This window comes from Procambarus clarkii, chromosome 10 (assembly GCF_040958095.1).
Source record: "Procambarus clarkii isolate CNS0578487 chromosome 10, FALCON_Pclarkii_2.0, whole genome shotgun sequence".
NCBI classification, from domain to species: domain Eukaryota; kingdom Metazoa; phylum Arthropoda; class Malacostraca; order Decapoda; family Cambaridae; genus Procambarus; species Procambarus clarkii.
Window position 1 is genome coordinate 11117033 of NC_091159.1, and position 14832 is coordinate 11131864.

Here is a 14832-nt window from a genome sequence, read left to right on the forward strand (position 1 = left end):
CACCAGTGAGTTAGGCAACTATTGTGGGTTGTATCCTGCATCAGACGTTGGCCTATGAGGGGTGGTAGGGGAAGGACCTCGATTTACCCTGCATTCTTCCTCCTCCCGACAATGGGAATACCAGGAAGCATAAATTATACAAGAATGCTACATGTAAATACTGTACTAGAAAGGATATGCAGCAGAGCCCGGGTCTATCCATATCTATCTATCTATCTATCTATCTATCTATCTATCTATCTATCTATCTATCTATCTATCTATCTATCTATCTATCTATCTTAGTGCATAATGTTATAAAATACTATAAGAAAGAAACTGAGTTACTTTTAAAAGTAATTAAGGAAATGGTAGCCAGAGCCACTGTTTTACGAGCTATTCATGCCCGTGCCACCTCTTGGGTGGCTTAATCTTTATCAATCAGTGCCACTGAGAATATGGTCATGGAACGAGTACGTGGCTGTAACATGCTGTTCCCACATGAATTGTGGTAACCCCAACCTAACCACATTGGACGCAAACCCCATAGGAATTAGGACGCAAAGTTGAATCAGACTAGCCCCGAGCGTCTGACCTTAGCCTTGGATAGATACACATTATAATTTATGGATATAGAAGAAACATACATCTAACCAATGTCTGAGTGGAGCCATTATACAACGCCATTGCGGAGCTGCACCTTTAAATATACATAACAAAGAAATACAAAATCTAGAGGTTTGCTACAAGATGTTCTATAATTATGGGGAGACTTCTATAACTCGGCCCCACTCTAAGTAAAGAGTTAAGAGGGAGCCGAAACTATTGCGTGTTGAGGGAAAAGTGGCACTAGCGATGCTTCCATAGCGCCCTCCCCGCCGGATTGGGGTCCTGGGGGGCGGCGTCCCCTCGTCCCTCCCCAGCAGCGCCCGGGGCCCGTCAGTCCTGGACACTGGAGGACTCTCGCCTCACTCTATAACCCTGGAGACCAATTTACACGATGCCGTAAAATCCATCAGGTGCGGCGTAACTGTCGAAGGTGCGGCAGTAAAGCTGGCAGTCAACCTGTAATTATCACCCCCACCACCTGCCTGCTCCTCCACCACTCTCCTCCCCACCTCCCACGACACCCCTCCCCCTATCTCCACGACCCACGACAACCCCCCCCCCCACGACCCACGACAACCCCCCCCCACGACCCACGACAACCCCACACTCAAAAACCCCGTGCACAATATCCACCCTACCCTGTGTGACGTGTATGTCTAAATCCACATGTTAAAATATTTGAGACACTGCAAGTAGCACCAATTCCCGTTCTTCTTGATGGATGTCCTTTCTTCGCTTGGAGGGGGACGGGGGGTTGGGGGGTGGGGGGACTACTGCCCTTTTCATCACTTGCCTCCAACTGCTCTAGTGACACTTGAGTGCGTCGTCGGTGTCACTCACGTTGATTGAGGTTCATGGGAGACTCAATCATTTCGTGGCCAACTGTCATTCACAGCGTCCTTCATCGTTGAGCCCCGATTCTTGGGTATTTGCTCTTGGATATTCTGTATCTTGTTAATGGCCTCCTCAAGAGAGTTCAGCCATGCAGTTACAGCTTCAATGGTAGCGTGTTTCCGCGTGAGGCTCTTGCCACCAAGCACAACTGGTCTTGTGTTGCCCTTCCCTCACACCTTGCAGTACCTGGATCATACCGGGATGGGGTTCCAAGAGGTCTTCTACTCTCCAAGCCCGACCCGGGGCCAGGCTTGACCTGTGAGGGCTTGGTCCAGCGGACTGTGTGCAGCGGCCCGCAGTCCCACATATCCATCACAATTTAGGTTAGTCCGGCACTTCTTACAGGAAACTAATTGTTTCTTGAAGTTCACTTTTGTGTCCGGCAATATGTCTTATACTTCCTGCGAGGATACTGAAGAGCCGTGGACCGGTGCTGTTCTCCTTCCTTCTTTATTCATTATTAATTTCCCTCCGATTTTCAATATTTCTCTTCCTCCTCTTCCTATTGTCTCGATTTTATTTTCTGCTTTCCTAAACCCACCCTCGAAGTTTCTTCACTTGCCGGTCTCTGTCATACACATACCTGTCACCCAGGTGACCCTAGTTCCCCCTTCAGAGCAGGAGAGATTGCTGAAATGGAGGGAACACAGAGAACATATACGGCATACATGACGCGATAAAGCACCTAAATTATTGGGACCGTCTCAAAGCTTTCGAAATGTACTCACTGAAAAGAAGACGAGAGAGATATCAAATAATATACACATGGAAAATACTGAAGGGCCAGGTCCCAAATCTTCACAGTAAAATAACAACGTACTGGAGTGAACGATATGGAAGAAAATACAGAATAGAGCCAATGAAGAGCAGAGGTGCCATAGCCACAATCAGAGAACACTGTATAAACACCAGAGGTCCACGGTTGTTCAACGTCCTCCCAGCGAGAATAAGAAATATTGCCGTAACAACCGTAGACATCTTCAAGAGAAAACTAGATTGTTTTCGCCAAGGAGTGCCGGACCAACCGGGCTGTGGAGGATATGTGGGCCTACGGGCCGCTCCAAGCAACAGCCTGTTGGACCAAGCTCTCACAAATCAAGCTTAGCCCTGGGCCGGGCTTGGGGTGTAGAAGACCTCCCAGAACCCCGTTAAGCAGGTATCACAGCATCAGAGCTGTGATACCAAACTAGCATGGAGGCTGTCAATACCATCCAGGTTGTTGTTGTTGTTTCAGATTTAGCTATTCAGAACGAAGTGTCCATGTAGCACGGGCTACGGTGAGCCCGTAAACCATCCAGACCTCCCAACGCTCTTTATACCTATTGCTGAGACCTGTGCTCTGCCTAGCCCTTGTAAAGGTACGGTAGCAGGCGTTGGTACCTTTGAGGGGGGGGGGCTGTGACTGGGGAGTGTAGTAGTGAGGAGTGGTAGAGTTAACAACCTCCTACTGGCAGTTATGAAACATTCTTGAACTCGCCTCTGCCACACTGAGCAAGGAATCAATGTTTCATGATCATCCGTAATTGATTCGAGATAGTGTGCGGAAACCTTTCAGGAGAGAGGGAACAGTGCCAAAACGATATGGTAAAGCATCCGTACCTTTGATACCAAACAAGCAAACAAGGTCAAGGATGGTGGACTGGGAGTACCTCAGACCACCCCCCCCCCGAGTCTCCAGAGAGAGACAGTGTCAAGAGTGCCATTCAGGCAGCTCCCACTTGAGGCCGGCAGTGTTTAGCGTGACCCCTTGAACACTTCTCAGAGTTTCCGGCTCCTCAGACCTCATTCAGACCCGGGCTTCCGGCTCCTCCATCGCGATCAAACGTAACCCACAACTCCATCTTTATCCTTCTGGGTAATGGCATGCAGGTTTCATTTACTGCTGAGCAAACACAGATCTTGATAACTCAGCAGTATAAAATACCTGCTGAATACATTTAACTGTTCACTGATGAAGTAGACATCCACGAGGTGAAGCTTAATTTATTAATGTGTATTAATGGACACATAGTGTATTATGTGTATCAATGGACACATGTGTATTAATGGACACCATGTGTATTAATTAATGGACACCATGTGTATTAATGGACACATAGACCCATGTGATGAGCATAGTAAGCACTAATATACATGTCATACCTGCTAGAAGGCAGTGGTTGCAAAGCTTTAAATGAAGCATAAGATGGCTTTCATCTCGAGAACGTACCACTCTCTTGCACGGCTTGCCTACAATCTCCTTTTGAACCCGGACAAAACGAGTACAAGACGAATCATCTTAACATCTCGACACGTCGCTGCAGGACATATTACACAATAATTCTTAACACCTGGGAGATGAACACGGCCTTATGGCGTGGCATGTAAGGCAGATGGTCTCAAATTCCACTTCTTGCATCGTAGAAACCTAGACGACGGTCATTACAACACAAGACGCTCAACCACCTGTAGTCTTTTTCACTCCAGCTGTACCATTCTCATGGACATGTTCGTTCACCAAGCGGATAATCATAGAATCCAGACAACTCACTATTTGAGAGCTTTGGCTATAGTTTCAACCTGTAACACACACACACACACACACACACACACACACACACACACACACACACACACACACACACACACACACACACACACACACACACACACACACACACCTGGAAACAGCTCAGGGTTATCAGGAAAGAGTTATGTGAGAAGTGTGAGCCCAAGACAGGAAACACAGTGAGTGAAGACCAAAACAAGAGATTCAATCCCCACGGCACGAGCCTTGAAGCTCTTCCCCCCCAAATAACCTGGAGAACGCCCACGTGCTAAATAATTAAACCACGAACATATGAAAGCAAGTTGGTTCACACTCTGACCATAATTCTTGAGGAACAACGACATAACATCTCGACTTAATGTCTACCAAGCAATCCCCCCTTACCTGGAGCATACCTGGAGAATGTTTCGAGAGTTATTCTACTCCTCAAGCACGGCCCAAAATCCTTTAGACCTTACTATGCTTTTATTCTTTAACTGATTCGCAAGCTTAATGGATATATATATATATATAAATATTATATATATATATATATATATATATATATATATATATATATATATATATATATATATATATACATATATATATATATATATATATATATATATATATATATATATATATATATATATATATATATATATGTCGTACCTAGTAGCCAGAACGCACTTCTCAGCCTACTATGCAAGGCCCGATTTGCCTAATAAGCCAAGTTTTCATGAATTAATATATTTTCTCTAATTTTTTTCTTATGAAATGATAAAGCTACCCATTTCATTATGTATGAGGTCAATTTTCTTTTATTGGAGTTAAAATTATATGATATATGACCGAACCTAACCAACCCTACCTAACCTAATCTAACCTATCTTTATAGGTTAGGTTCGGTTAGGTAGCCGAAAAAGGTAGGTTAGGTTAGGTTAGGTTGGTTAGATAGTCGAAAAACAATTAATTCATGAAAACTTGGCTTATTAGGCAAATCGGGCCTTGCATAGTAGGCTGAGAAGTGCGTTCTGGCTACTAGGTACGACATTATATATATATATATATATATATATATATATATATATATATATATATATATATATATATATATACACATACACACACACACACACACACACACACACACACACACTGTGTATGGAGGCTGAGGCCATACACAGCTTCAAGTGTAGATATGATAGAGCCCAGTAGGCTCAGGAACCTGTACATTAGTTGATTGACAGTTGAGAGGCGGGACTAAAGTTCAACCCCCGCAAGCACAACTAGGTAAGTACACCTAAGAGAACCACACCTATTCAGACCCAAGGTCCCTCAGAAGCTCCCAGATGGGGTCACCTTGCTTCCTTGGAAGGATGGTCAGCAAGTGGTGTGGGACTACACGTGCGCTGCCACACTGGCCAATACCTACCTCCACTACAGCACACGTAAAGGGGGTGGCGCTGCTTCTTTCAGAGAAATGCAGAAAGCCATCAAATACAGAGGGCTGGCACACTGCAACAGCTTTGATCTGATCGGTTCGGAGACCCTTGGTTCGCGGAGAAAATGTACATTGAAGTTCCTGAAGGAATTAGGCGACAAACTTATTAGTGTTACAAAAGACCAGAGAGCGAAAAGCTTCTTGTTCCAGCGCCTCAGTGTCGCGATTCAGAGGGGAAATGCCTGCTACACCTTACCTTGAGGTGCTTCCGGGGCTTACCATCCCCGCGGCCCGGTCTTTGACCAGGCCTCCTGGTTGCTGGACTCATCAACCAGGCTGTTGGACGCGGCTGCTCGCAGCCTGACGTATGAGTCACAGCCTGGTTGATCAGGTATCTTGACCACGAGTCCAACTTCGGAGGAATTCGAAGAGGTGTTTGGAGGTGGACTTGCAACAATGATCGAATCTGTCTGTGACATTTATTAATGTACCCGGTTGGTGGGTATTTCATTTTAATTGTAATGGTATGTGTTGTATATGTGTTAAGGCCACATTTTGTAATCATGTAATCGTGTATAATAACGTTCCCGATATATATATATATATATATATATATATATATATATATATATATATATATATATATATATATATATATATATATATATATATATATATAAAGGTGGTAGGAGAGGCCAGTATGTGCCAGCCCACGTGAGAGGCCAACAAGCCTCCCCGGGTGCTGTATATCCTTTTCTTCCAGGATTGAGGGTCCCTACAAACAACCAGAGGCGGTTGTATAAATATATATATTTACATATATATAGGGAACTTTATATAACGTTATAAATTATAGAAATATAAAAGATCAAACATAAACAATATCCAGGAGTCCAACACCGACAAACAAATGCGTCACAATGGCCCCTGACCGACTTGAAGACGGGGCATCAAAGGTAAGAATGGCCTGCCAAGACGCCGTAAACACCAGCATTACCATCGACGAAATAATGACAACAAAGAACACGAATTACGAATCACGCAAAGCCAAGAATGCCGAAATAGACTTAGACAATACGAGACAAAGAAAGAGGGGGGGGGGGAATAAGAAAGAGGGGGGGGGGAATAAGAGGTGTAATAACGCAAGAATAAGCTGAACAAAGAGAAGATTGGCTCCGAGTAATTGTCGGTTCGCTGTCTGTTCCGACAATAACGCCTAATTGGTCGTTAGGCACCCTAATCACCAGCGTATTAATTGCCTCGTTTGTTACGTCATATACACGCCACAATTTCAACATTTATTATTTAGGAGAACGTGATAATAAGATTATATCACACTCCCAATTTGAGCAATAAAATGGAAGTTAGTGTTTGGGGGGGGGGGGGTGTTTGGGCGTGCGTGCGTGCGTACGCCCCGAGTGCGTGCGTGCGCCCCGCGTGCGTGCGTGCGCCCCGCGTGCGTGCGTGCGCCCCGCGTGCGTGCGTGCGCCCCGCGTGCGTACTTACTATTTGTGCCTGCAAGATTATACTGAACCTCGCCTTACTAATTGTCAATTGTCTAGTGTACCGACTGACGACCTGCTTTTCTCTATCATATCTACAGAACATCTCTCTCTCACACACACACACACACACACACACACACACACACACACACACGCACACACACACACACACACACACACACACACACACACACACACACACACACACACACCTACCTTGTCAAGCACAATACGAAGCTGGAAAAAGTTCAGAGGTATGCACTAGGCTAGTCCCAGAAGTAAGAGGCATGAGTTATGAGGAAAGGTTGCATGAAATGCACCTCACGTCGCTGGAAGACAGAAGAGCTCGGGGAGACATGATCACTACATGACATGACATGATCAAAATTCTCAGAGGAACTGACAGGGTTACCTTGAGATAACCCTGATAAAGTAGATAAAGATAAACTGTTTAACACTGGTGGTACGCGAACAAGGGGACACAGGTGGAAACTGAGTACCCAAATGAGCCACAGGGACGTTAGAAAGAACCACCAACACAGCCCCACCACCAACACAGCACCACCACCAACACAGCCCCACCTCCAACACAGCCCCACCACCAACACAGCCCCACCACCAACACAGCCCCACCACCAACACAGCCCCACCTCCAACACAGCCCCACCTCCAACACAGCCCCACCACCAACACACCCCCACCACCAACACAGCCCCACCACCAACACAGCCCCACCACCAACACACCCCCACCACCAACACAGCCCCACCACCAACACAGCCCCACCTCCAACACAGCCCCACCTCCAACACAGCCCCACCACCAACACAGCCCCACCACCAACACAGCCCCACCTCCAACACAGCCCCACCACCAACACAGCCCCACCACCAACACAGCCCCACCTCCAACACAGCCCCACCACCAACACAGCCCCACCACCAACACAGCCCCACCACCAACACAGCCCCACCACCAACACAGCCCCACCACCAACACAGCCCCACCACCAACACAGCCCCACCACCAACACAGCCCCACCACCAACACAGCCCCACCTCCAACACAGCCCCACCACCAACACAGCCCCACCACCAACACAGCCCCACCACCAACACAGCCCCACCTCCAACACAGCCCCACCACCAACACACCCCCACCACCAACACAGCCCCACCACCAACACAGCCCCACCACCAACACAGCCCCACCGCCAACACAGCCCCACCACCAACACAGCCCCACCACCAACACAGCCCCACCTCCAACACAGCCCCACCACCAACACACCCCCACCACCAACACAGCCCCACCACCACCACAGCCCCACCTCCAACACAGCCCAACCACCAACACAGCCCCACCACCAACACAGCCCCACCTCCAACACAGCCCCACCACCAACACACCCCCACCACCAACACAGCCCCACCACCAACACACCCCCACCACCAACACAGCCCCACCACCAACACAGCCCCACCTCCAACACAGCCCCACCACCACCGCAGCCCCACCTCCAACACAGCCCCACCTCCAACACAGCCCCACCACCAACACAGCCCCACCTCCAACACAGCCCCACCACCAACACAGCCCCACCACCAACACAGCCCCACCACCAACACAGCCTCACCGCCAACACAGCCCCACCTCCAACACAGCCCCACCACCAACACAGCCCCACCACCAACACAGCTCCACCACCAACACAGCCCCACCTCCAACACAGCCCCACCTCCAACACAGCCCCACCTCCAACACAGCCCCACCACCAACACAGCCCCACCTCCAACACAGCCCCACCTCCAACACAGCCCCACCACCAACACAGCCCCACCACCAACACAGCCCCACCACCAACACAGCTCCACCACCAACACAGCCCCACCTCCAACACAGCCCCACCTCCAACACAGCCCCACCTCCAACACAGCCCCACCACCAACACAGCCCCACCACCAACACAGCCCCACCACCAACACACCCCCACCACCAACACAGCCCCACCACCAACACAGCCCCACCACCAACACAGCCCCACCACCAACACAGCCCCACCACCAACACAGCCCCACCACCAACACAGCCCCACCACCAACACAGCCCCACCTCCAACGCAGCCCCACCACCAACACAGCCCCACCACCATCACATCCCCACCACCAACACAGCCCCACCTCCAACACAGCCCCACCACCAACACAGCCCCACCATCAACACAGCCCCACCTCCAACACAGCCCCATCACCAACACAGCCCCACCTCCAACACAGCCCCACCTCCAACACAGCCCCACCACCAACACAGCCCCACCACCAACACACCCCCACCACCAACACAGCCCCACCACCAACACAGCCCTACCACCAACACAGCCCCACCACCAACACAGCCCCACCACCAACACAGCCCCACCACCAACACAGCCCCACCACCAACACAGCCCCACCACCAACACAGCCCCACCACCAACACAGCCCCACCACCAACACAGCCCCACCACCAACACAGCCCCACCACCAACACAGCCCCACCACCATCACAGCCCCACCACCAACACAGCCCCACCTCCAACACAGCCCCACCACCAACACAGCCCCACCAAAAACACAGCCCCACCACCAACACAGCCCCACCAAAAACACAGCCCCACCACCAACACAGCCCCATCACCAACACAGCCCCACCTCCAACACAGCCCCACCTCCAACACAGCCCCACCACCAACACAGCCCCACCAAAAACACAGCCCCACCACCAACACAGCCCCATCACCAACACAGCCCCACCACCAACACAGCCCCACCTCCAACACAGCCCCACCACCAACACAGCCCCACCTCCAACACAGCCCCACCACCAACACAGCCCCACCTCCAACACAGCCCCACCACCAACACAGCCCCACCACCAACACAGCCCCACCACCAACACAGCCCCACCACCAACACAGCCCCACCACCAACACAGCCCCACCACCAACACAGCCCCACCACCAACACAGCCCCACCTCCAACACAGCCCCACCACCAACACAGCCCCACCACCAACACAGCCCCACCTCCAACACAGCCCCACCACCAACACAGCCCCACCACCAACACAGCCCCACCACCAACACAGCCCCACCACCAACACAGCCCCACCACCAACACAGCCCCACCACCAACACAGCCCCACCACCAACACAGCCCTCGTCTCCACCTACCTTGTTATCGCCTTCACTCTCACTATCACACTGCAAAGAAAGAAAGAAAACCATTAACATGACATAAACATAAACATTAGACATAAGTGTACAAAAGTATACTTAGACATAAGTGTACAAAAGTATACTTAGACATAAGTGTACAAAAGTATACTTAGACATAAGTGTACAAAAGTATACTTAGACAAAAGTATACAACAAAGACATACAGGTTAAGGACACAAAAGTCTCACCACAAGGGGTAATGAGGTCCGTGTCATATTGTTAGCAGTAAGATCCAGGTGGCCCTGACGACTGAGTGGACAGCGCTCGGGATTCGTAGTCCTGAGGTTTCGGGTACGATCCCCGGTGGAGGCGGGAACAAATGGATAGAGCTTCTTTTACCTTGATGCACCTGTTCACCTAGCAGTAAATAGGTACCTGGGAGTTAGACAGCTGCTACGGGCTGCTTCCTGGGGATGTGTGTGTGTGGGAAAAAAAGTTGATTGACAGATGAGAGGCGGTCCAAAAAGAGCCAGAGCTCAACCCCCACAAGTACAACTAGGCGAGTACAACTAGGTGAGTACATGATATACACTTACACACTACTGGTAAGATTCATAAAGCACTTACGAGTCCATTTACGAGAGCTCTGCGTCTTGCCTCGGTGCTAATCTACATGTATTAAACACTACGGAATTCCTCTCAAACCTATGTTGCTGTCTGTGACGGGGGCTCGTAGCGCAATGGAGCTCGTAAAGTGCTTAAAACATACAAACATGATGGTGGTAAGAGGCACAGAGGTCGTAAGTGGACACGTAAATCCTTGAAGAATGCAGACAAGAGGTCCTCCACACGGAGAGGACCACAGGATGTGTACCTACACCCCAGGGCCCCCCCAGGGGCCCGCAGGGAAGGAGCAACACTGGGAGAGGTACCAACACCCGTAGTGAAGGAACCCAGACATGAGACATGCCATAAAGCTGGGGGCAGAATCACGAAAGCACTTACGAACGTGTACATCTTTCCTCAATCTTTGACGGCTTTGGTTACATTTATTAAACAGTTTACGAGCATGAAAACTTCACAATCAACTGTTGTTATTGTTATAAACAGCCTCCTTGTGCTTCGGAGCTCATTAACTGTTTAGTAATTGTAAACAAAGCCGCCAAAGATTGAGAAAAGATGTACAGGTTCGTAAGTGGTTTCGTGAATCTGGCCCGCAACACCAAGTGCCTCTCACTGCTCCTGCCTCCTACGCGCGGACTTCCACCCGGCTCTTCCTGCCTCTCACCTCCATGGCAACACACACACAAATTCACTGTCATTTCCACCTTATCGGCCTCCTGCTCTCCTCCACGTCGATGGCAGTAATCTACTGGACCATTCCTTCTCCAACTTCCACGCGGAAGACTAAATTATGGGTATTTCCTCCCATTTTCCGATTCCAGTTTAAGGGGAGACGCGTAATAACTGGTATTTTCCTCGGCGTCAACCTCGGCTGCCACAGGCGACGGGGTGAACACTGTTATTTTACACTGTAATTTTCCGGTTGAGTGAAGCACCAACACCCCAGAGGTGAGGAGGGGGGGAGTGGGGGGTGTCACCCCCTCCCTGAGGCCGAGGAGGGGAGGGAGGGAATTATGAAGGGACAGTGCCAAGCCATCACGACTACATGACACTGGGAAGGGGTCAGGATAAGGATTTGGGATGGGACAGGGGGAAGGAATGGTGTTCAACCACTAGGACGCTCGGGGATTGAGCGTCGACCTGCACGAGACCGTCGCTCTACCGTCCAGCTCAAGATTACACCCCTCAATACCAAAGAGGGGTGTGTCTACACTCACCTCCCCCCCCCCCCCCCCGAGGCAAAGTCACACCCCCACTATTACACAGACAATAGCACACACACACACACTGTGGCATTTGTTAATCAATAAATAAATATTGACAGATGGGAAGTGGATGCAGCGAGCCCAACCACGTTATATTACTCATTTATCCCAGCCACATTTGGGGCGAATGCTCTTTGCGTGGGATGAGGCATCCATATGTAATGGCGGTCCATTTGGCCCGCGGCTTGTAACAGCCCCCATGTTATCTGTAGTGTGATGGAGGGTGGCTGACCTGTACGCCACCATGTTTCTATCTCTCATACTTGTCGTCCCTGCCTTGTAGCTACCTTCTGGAGGTTCCGGGGGTCTACGTTTCCGCGGCCCGGTCTCTCCCTCCCTCTCTGATGTTTGGGGGAAGGGGGGGGGGATTGACGTTTCCATAAACCCAAACACACGCCTCCCATCCCAACATATGCCCGTCATTAAATAAACACTACAAATTACACTCCGAGACTACACCTGCAACATAAACCCGACTGTGGCCATGAACTGCTGAATTCTAACATGGCCCCCACAATGCACTTGAGGCTCCCATACTGTACATGAAGCCCTCACAATGCACTTGAGGCTAACCACAATGCACTTGTGATACCCCAACTGATCTGACACAACACCCGACATGGTCCAAACACTAACACAGAAACAACCCCAAGCAACACAAGACACCACCACCACAGATACTCTCAATTCAAACCCAACTTTCCATTAACTAATGTAGACGTGTAGGTATCAGAAGGCACTAAAAGACTGGAGCTTGAAAACAAAACACTTGAATCTTAACTCTTGAATCCACGCCCTACATCACGTGGTAAAATCCTTGCAATCTGGGATTCAACTGAATCCTCTACGGGTTCTGAGGACCACAGGATGGTCTACATCCTGTGTAGATGCTCATCCTGTAGAGGATGCTCTACAGCACTGAAGCCCAATTAGGGGTTTCACACATTGCCTCCCCCCCCCCCCCGTGCACTCTGGATGTGGTCCAGTAGTTTTTCCAACGCTTCTCTTCAAATGCACACTGAGGGGGGTGCCCATCCACATGGACTGTTGGGGACCGAACGCCCGTCTGTGTGCCTGCGGTGTCTACGTATGCAGGTTCAATCCCATCGCACCGCTTCAGATATTTTATCAAACAGAATATCGGTCTGAGTTTGGAAGCCAGACGCTGGAAGCTAGTCTCACCCAGCTTTCGAAAATTGGGTGTGTTACAGACAAGTCGGGGTCGGCCCAGGTGAAATAATTAAAGAAATATCGGTATTTATAGACCCCCCACCTATAGGTTGTTTATCCCATAGTCGTCTAGCAATTACAGTGGTTCGTAATAATAAATAGGGGGAAGAGAGGGTTAGACCGTAAGTCCTGAACACTTAATAATGAAGAGTAAAAACTAAAAGAACTATTTTAATGCAACACTTGATGGACTTTGACTGGTGGGTGGAGGTGGCAGCCTCTCTGACACCTCCCACTCCACGGAGACCCACTCCCTGGGTATTTACCAACACGTAAACGAGCTTTTGTCCCATCACTACACTTATCACTTGCCAAAACACTCCCACAAATTACTCCCCAGACAATAGGCAATTACGTGTGACGACAATTAGCGGCTTTGGCCGTGGCTCGCCGCCAATAATTACGGCGGTCTTGTCATTACCTACACACCGCCCTCCTCGCCACCATCCGGCTATTAAAACACCGCCAATACCACGCACCTGCAAATTAAAATGCCACCAAATATTGCAGGCGTTGCGTACCTGTTGGCGTTAAAGCCAATACACGGCTCGTCCATTTAGATTTGCAAGATAAAGAAAACGGGTTTTACAATTACTCTTGAGCAGAGGCATCAACCCGACGCAGATAACACCAACAGCTACACTTGGTTACGTTGATAAAAGAATTTACTGATCCATAAAATGCAGATGAGCAACTAATGGGTTTATTGATCACCGCAGCAAAACACATGTCAGAGGCCGCAAATACACCAATACGATTTAACTGCTCTATCAGCGTGCAAGATAATGCTTCTGGCAAGGCGTGTATCTTGACTTTTGTGACGAGGGGATATTATCAATGATGCCTACAGTACCCCCCAGTCCCTCATCACCCCTGCCCCATCACCCTCTACAGCACCTCTGCCACATCACCCTCTACAGCACCCCTGCCCCATCCCCCTCTACAGCACCCCTGCCCCATCCCCCTCTACAGCACCCCTGCCCCATCACCCTCTACAGCACCCCTGCCCCATCACCCTCTACAGCACCCCTGCCCCATCACCCTCTACAGCACCCCTGCCCATCCCCCTCTACAGCACCCCTGCCCCATCACCCTCTACAGCACCCCTGCCCCATCACCCTCTACAGCACCCCTGCCCCATCACCCTCTACTGCACCCCTCCCCCCACTGCCGTCAGCTCAACCTGCTAACAGAGATCCGAAGCACTCGACCAACTGAGCCCTCGGGGCAATAAAATGCGTACACCAAGCGCCAGTCAACAGTTGTGAGCTCAATGTGTGTGTACAAACTTCAGCTCCTGGATCCTGCCTCTCTCATATTTCTATGTACTGCTGTACTCGTTCGTTAACCCTCTGTTAAATTGAATTTTTAAATCTTTTTAGATGGGCAGTTTCATTCACCCTGATGCCCCTGTTATCTAGCAGTAAATAGGTACCTGGGAGTTAGACAGCTGCTACACGCTGCTTTCTGTGTGTGTGTGTGTGTGTGTGTGTGTGTGTGTGTGTGTGTGTGTGTGTGTGTGTGTGTGTGTGTGTGTGTGTGTGTGTGTGTGTGTG

At 49.8% G+C, this 14832-nt stretch overlaps 1 protein-coding gene across 7 annotated transcripts in view; it reads right to left on the reverse strand.

The window, feature by feature from the left end:
• LOC123748350 (autism susceptibility gene 2 protein homolog) overlaps window positions 1–10241 on the reverse strand; it is a 131584-nt gene extending 121343 nt beyond the window's left edge. For all 7 annotated transcript variants that reach the window (XM_069321590.1, XM_069321587.1, XM_069321585.1 and 4 more), the window contains exon 1: window positions 10173–10241. In XM_069321590.1, coding sequence (XP_069177691.1) covers window positions 10173–10232 — 60 coding nt within the window. In that variant the 5' untranslated portion in view covers window positions 10233–10241. The remainder of the gene's footprint in view (window positions 1–10172) is intronic.
• Between the last annotated feature and the right edge of the window lie 4591 nt (window positions 10242–14832).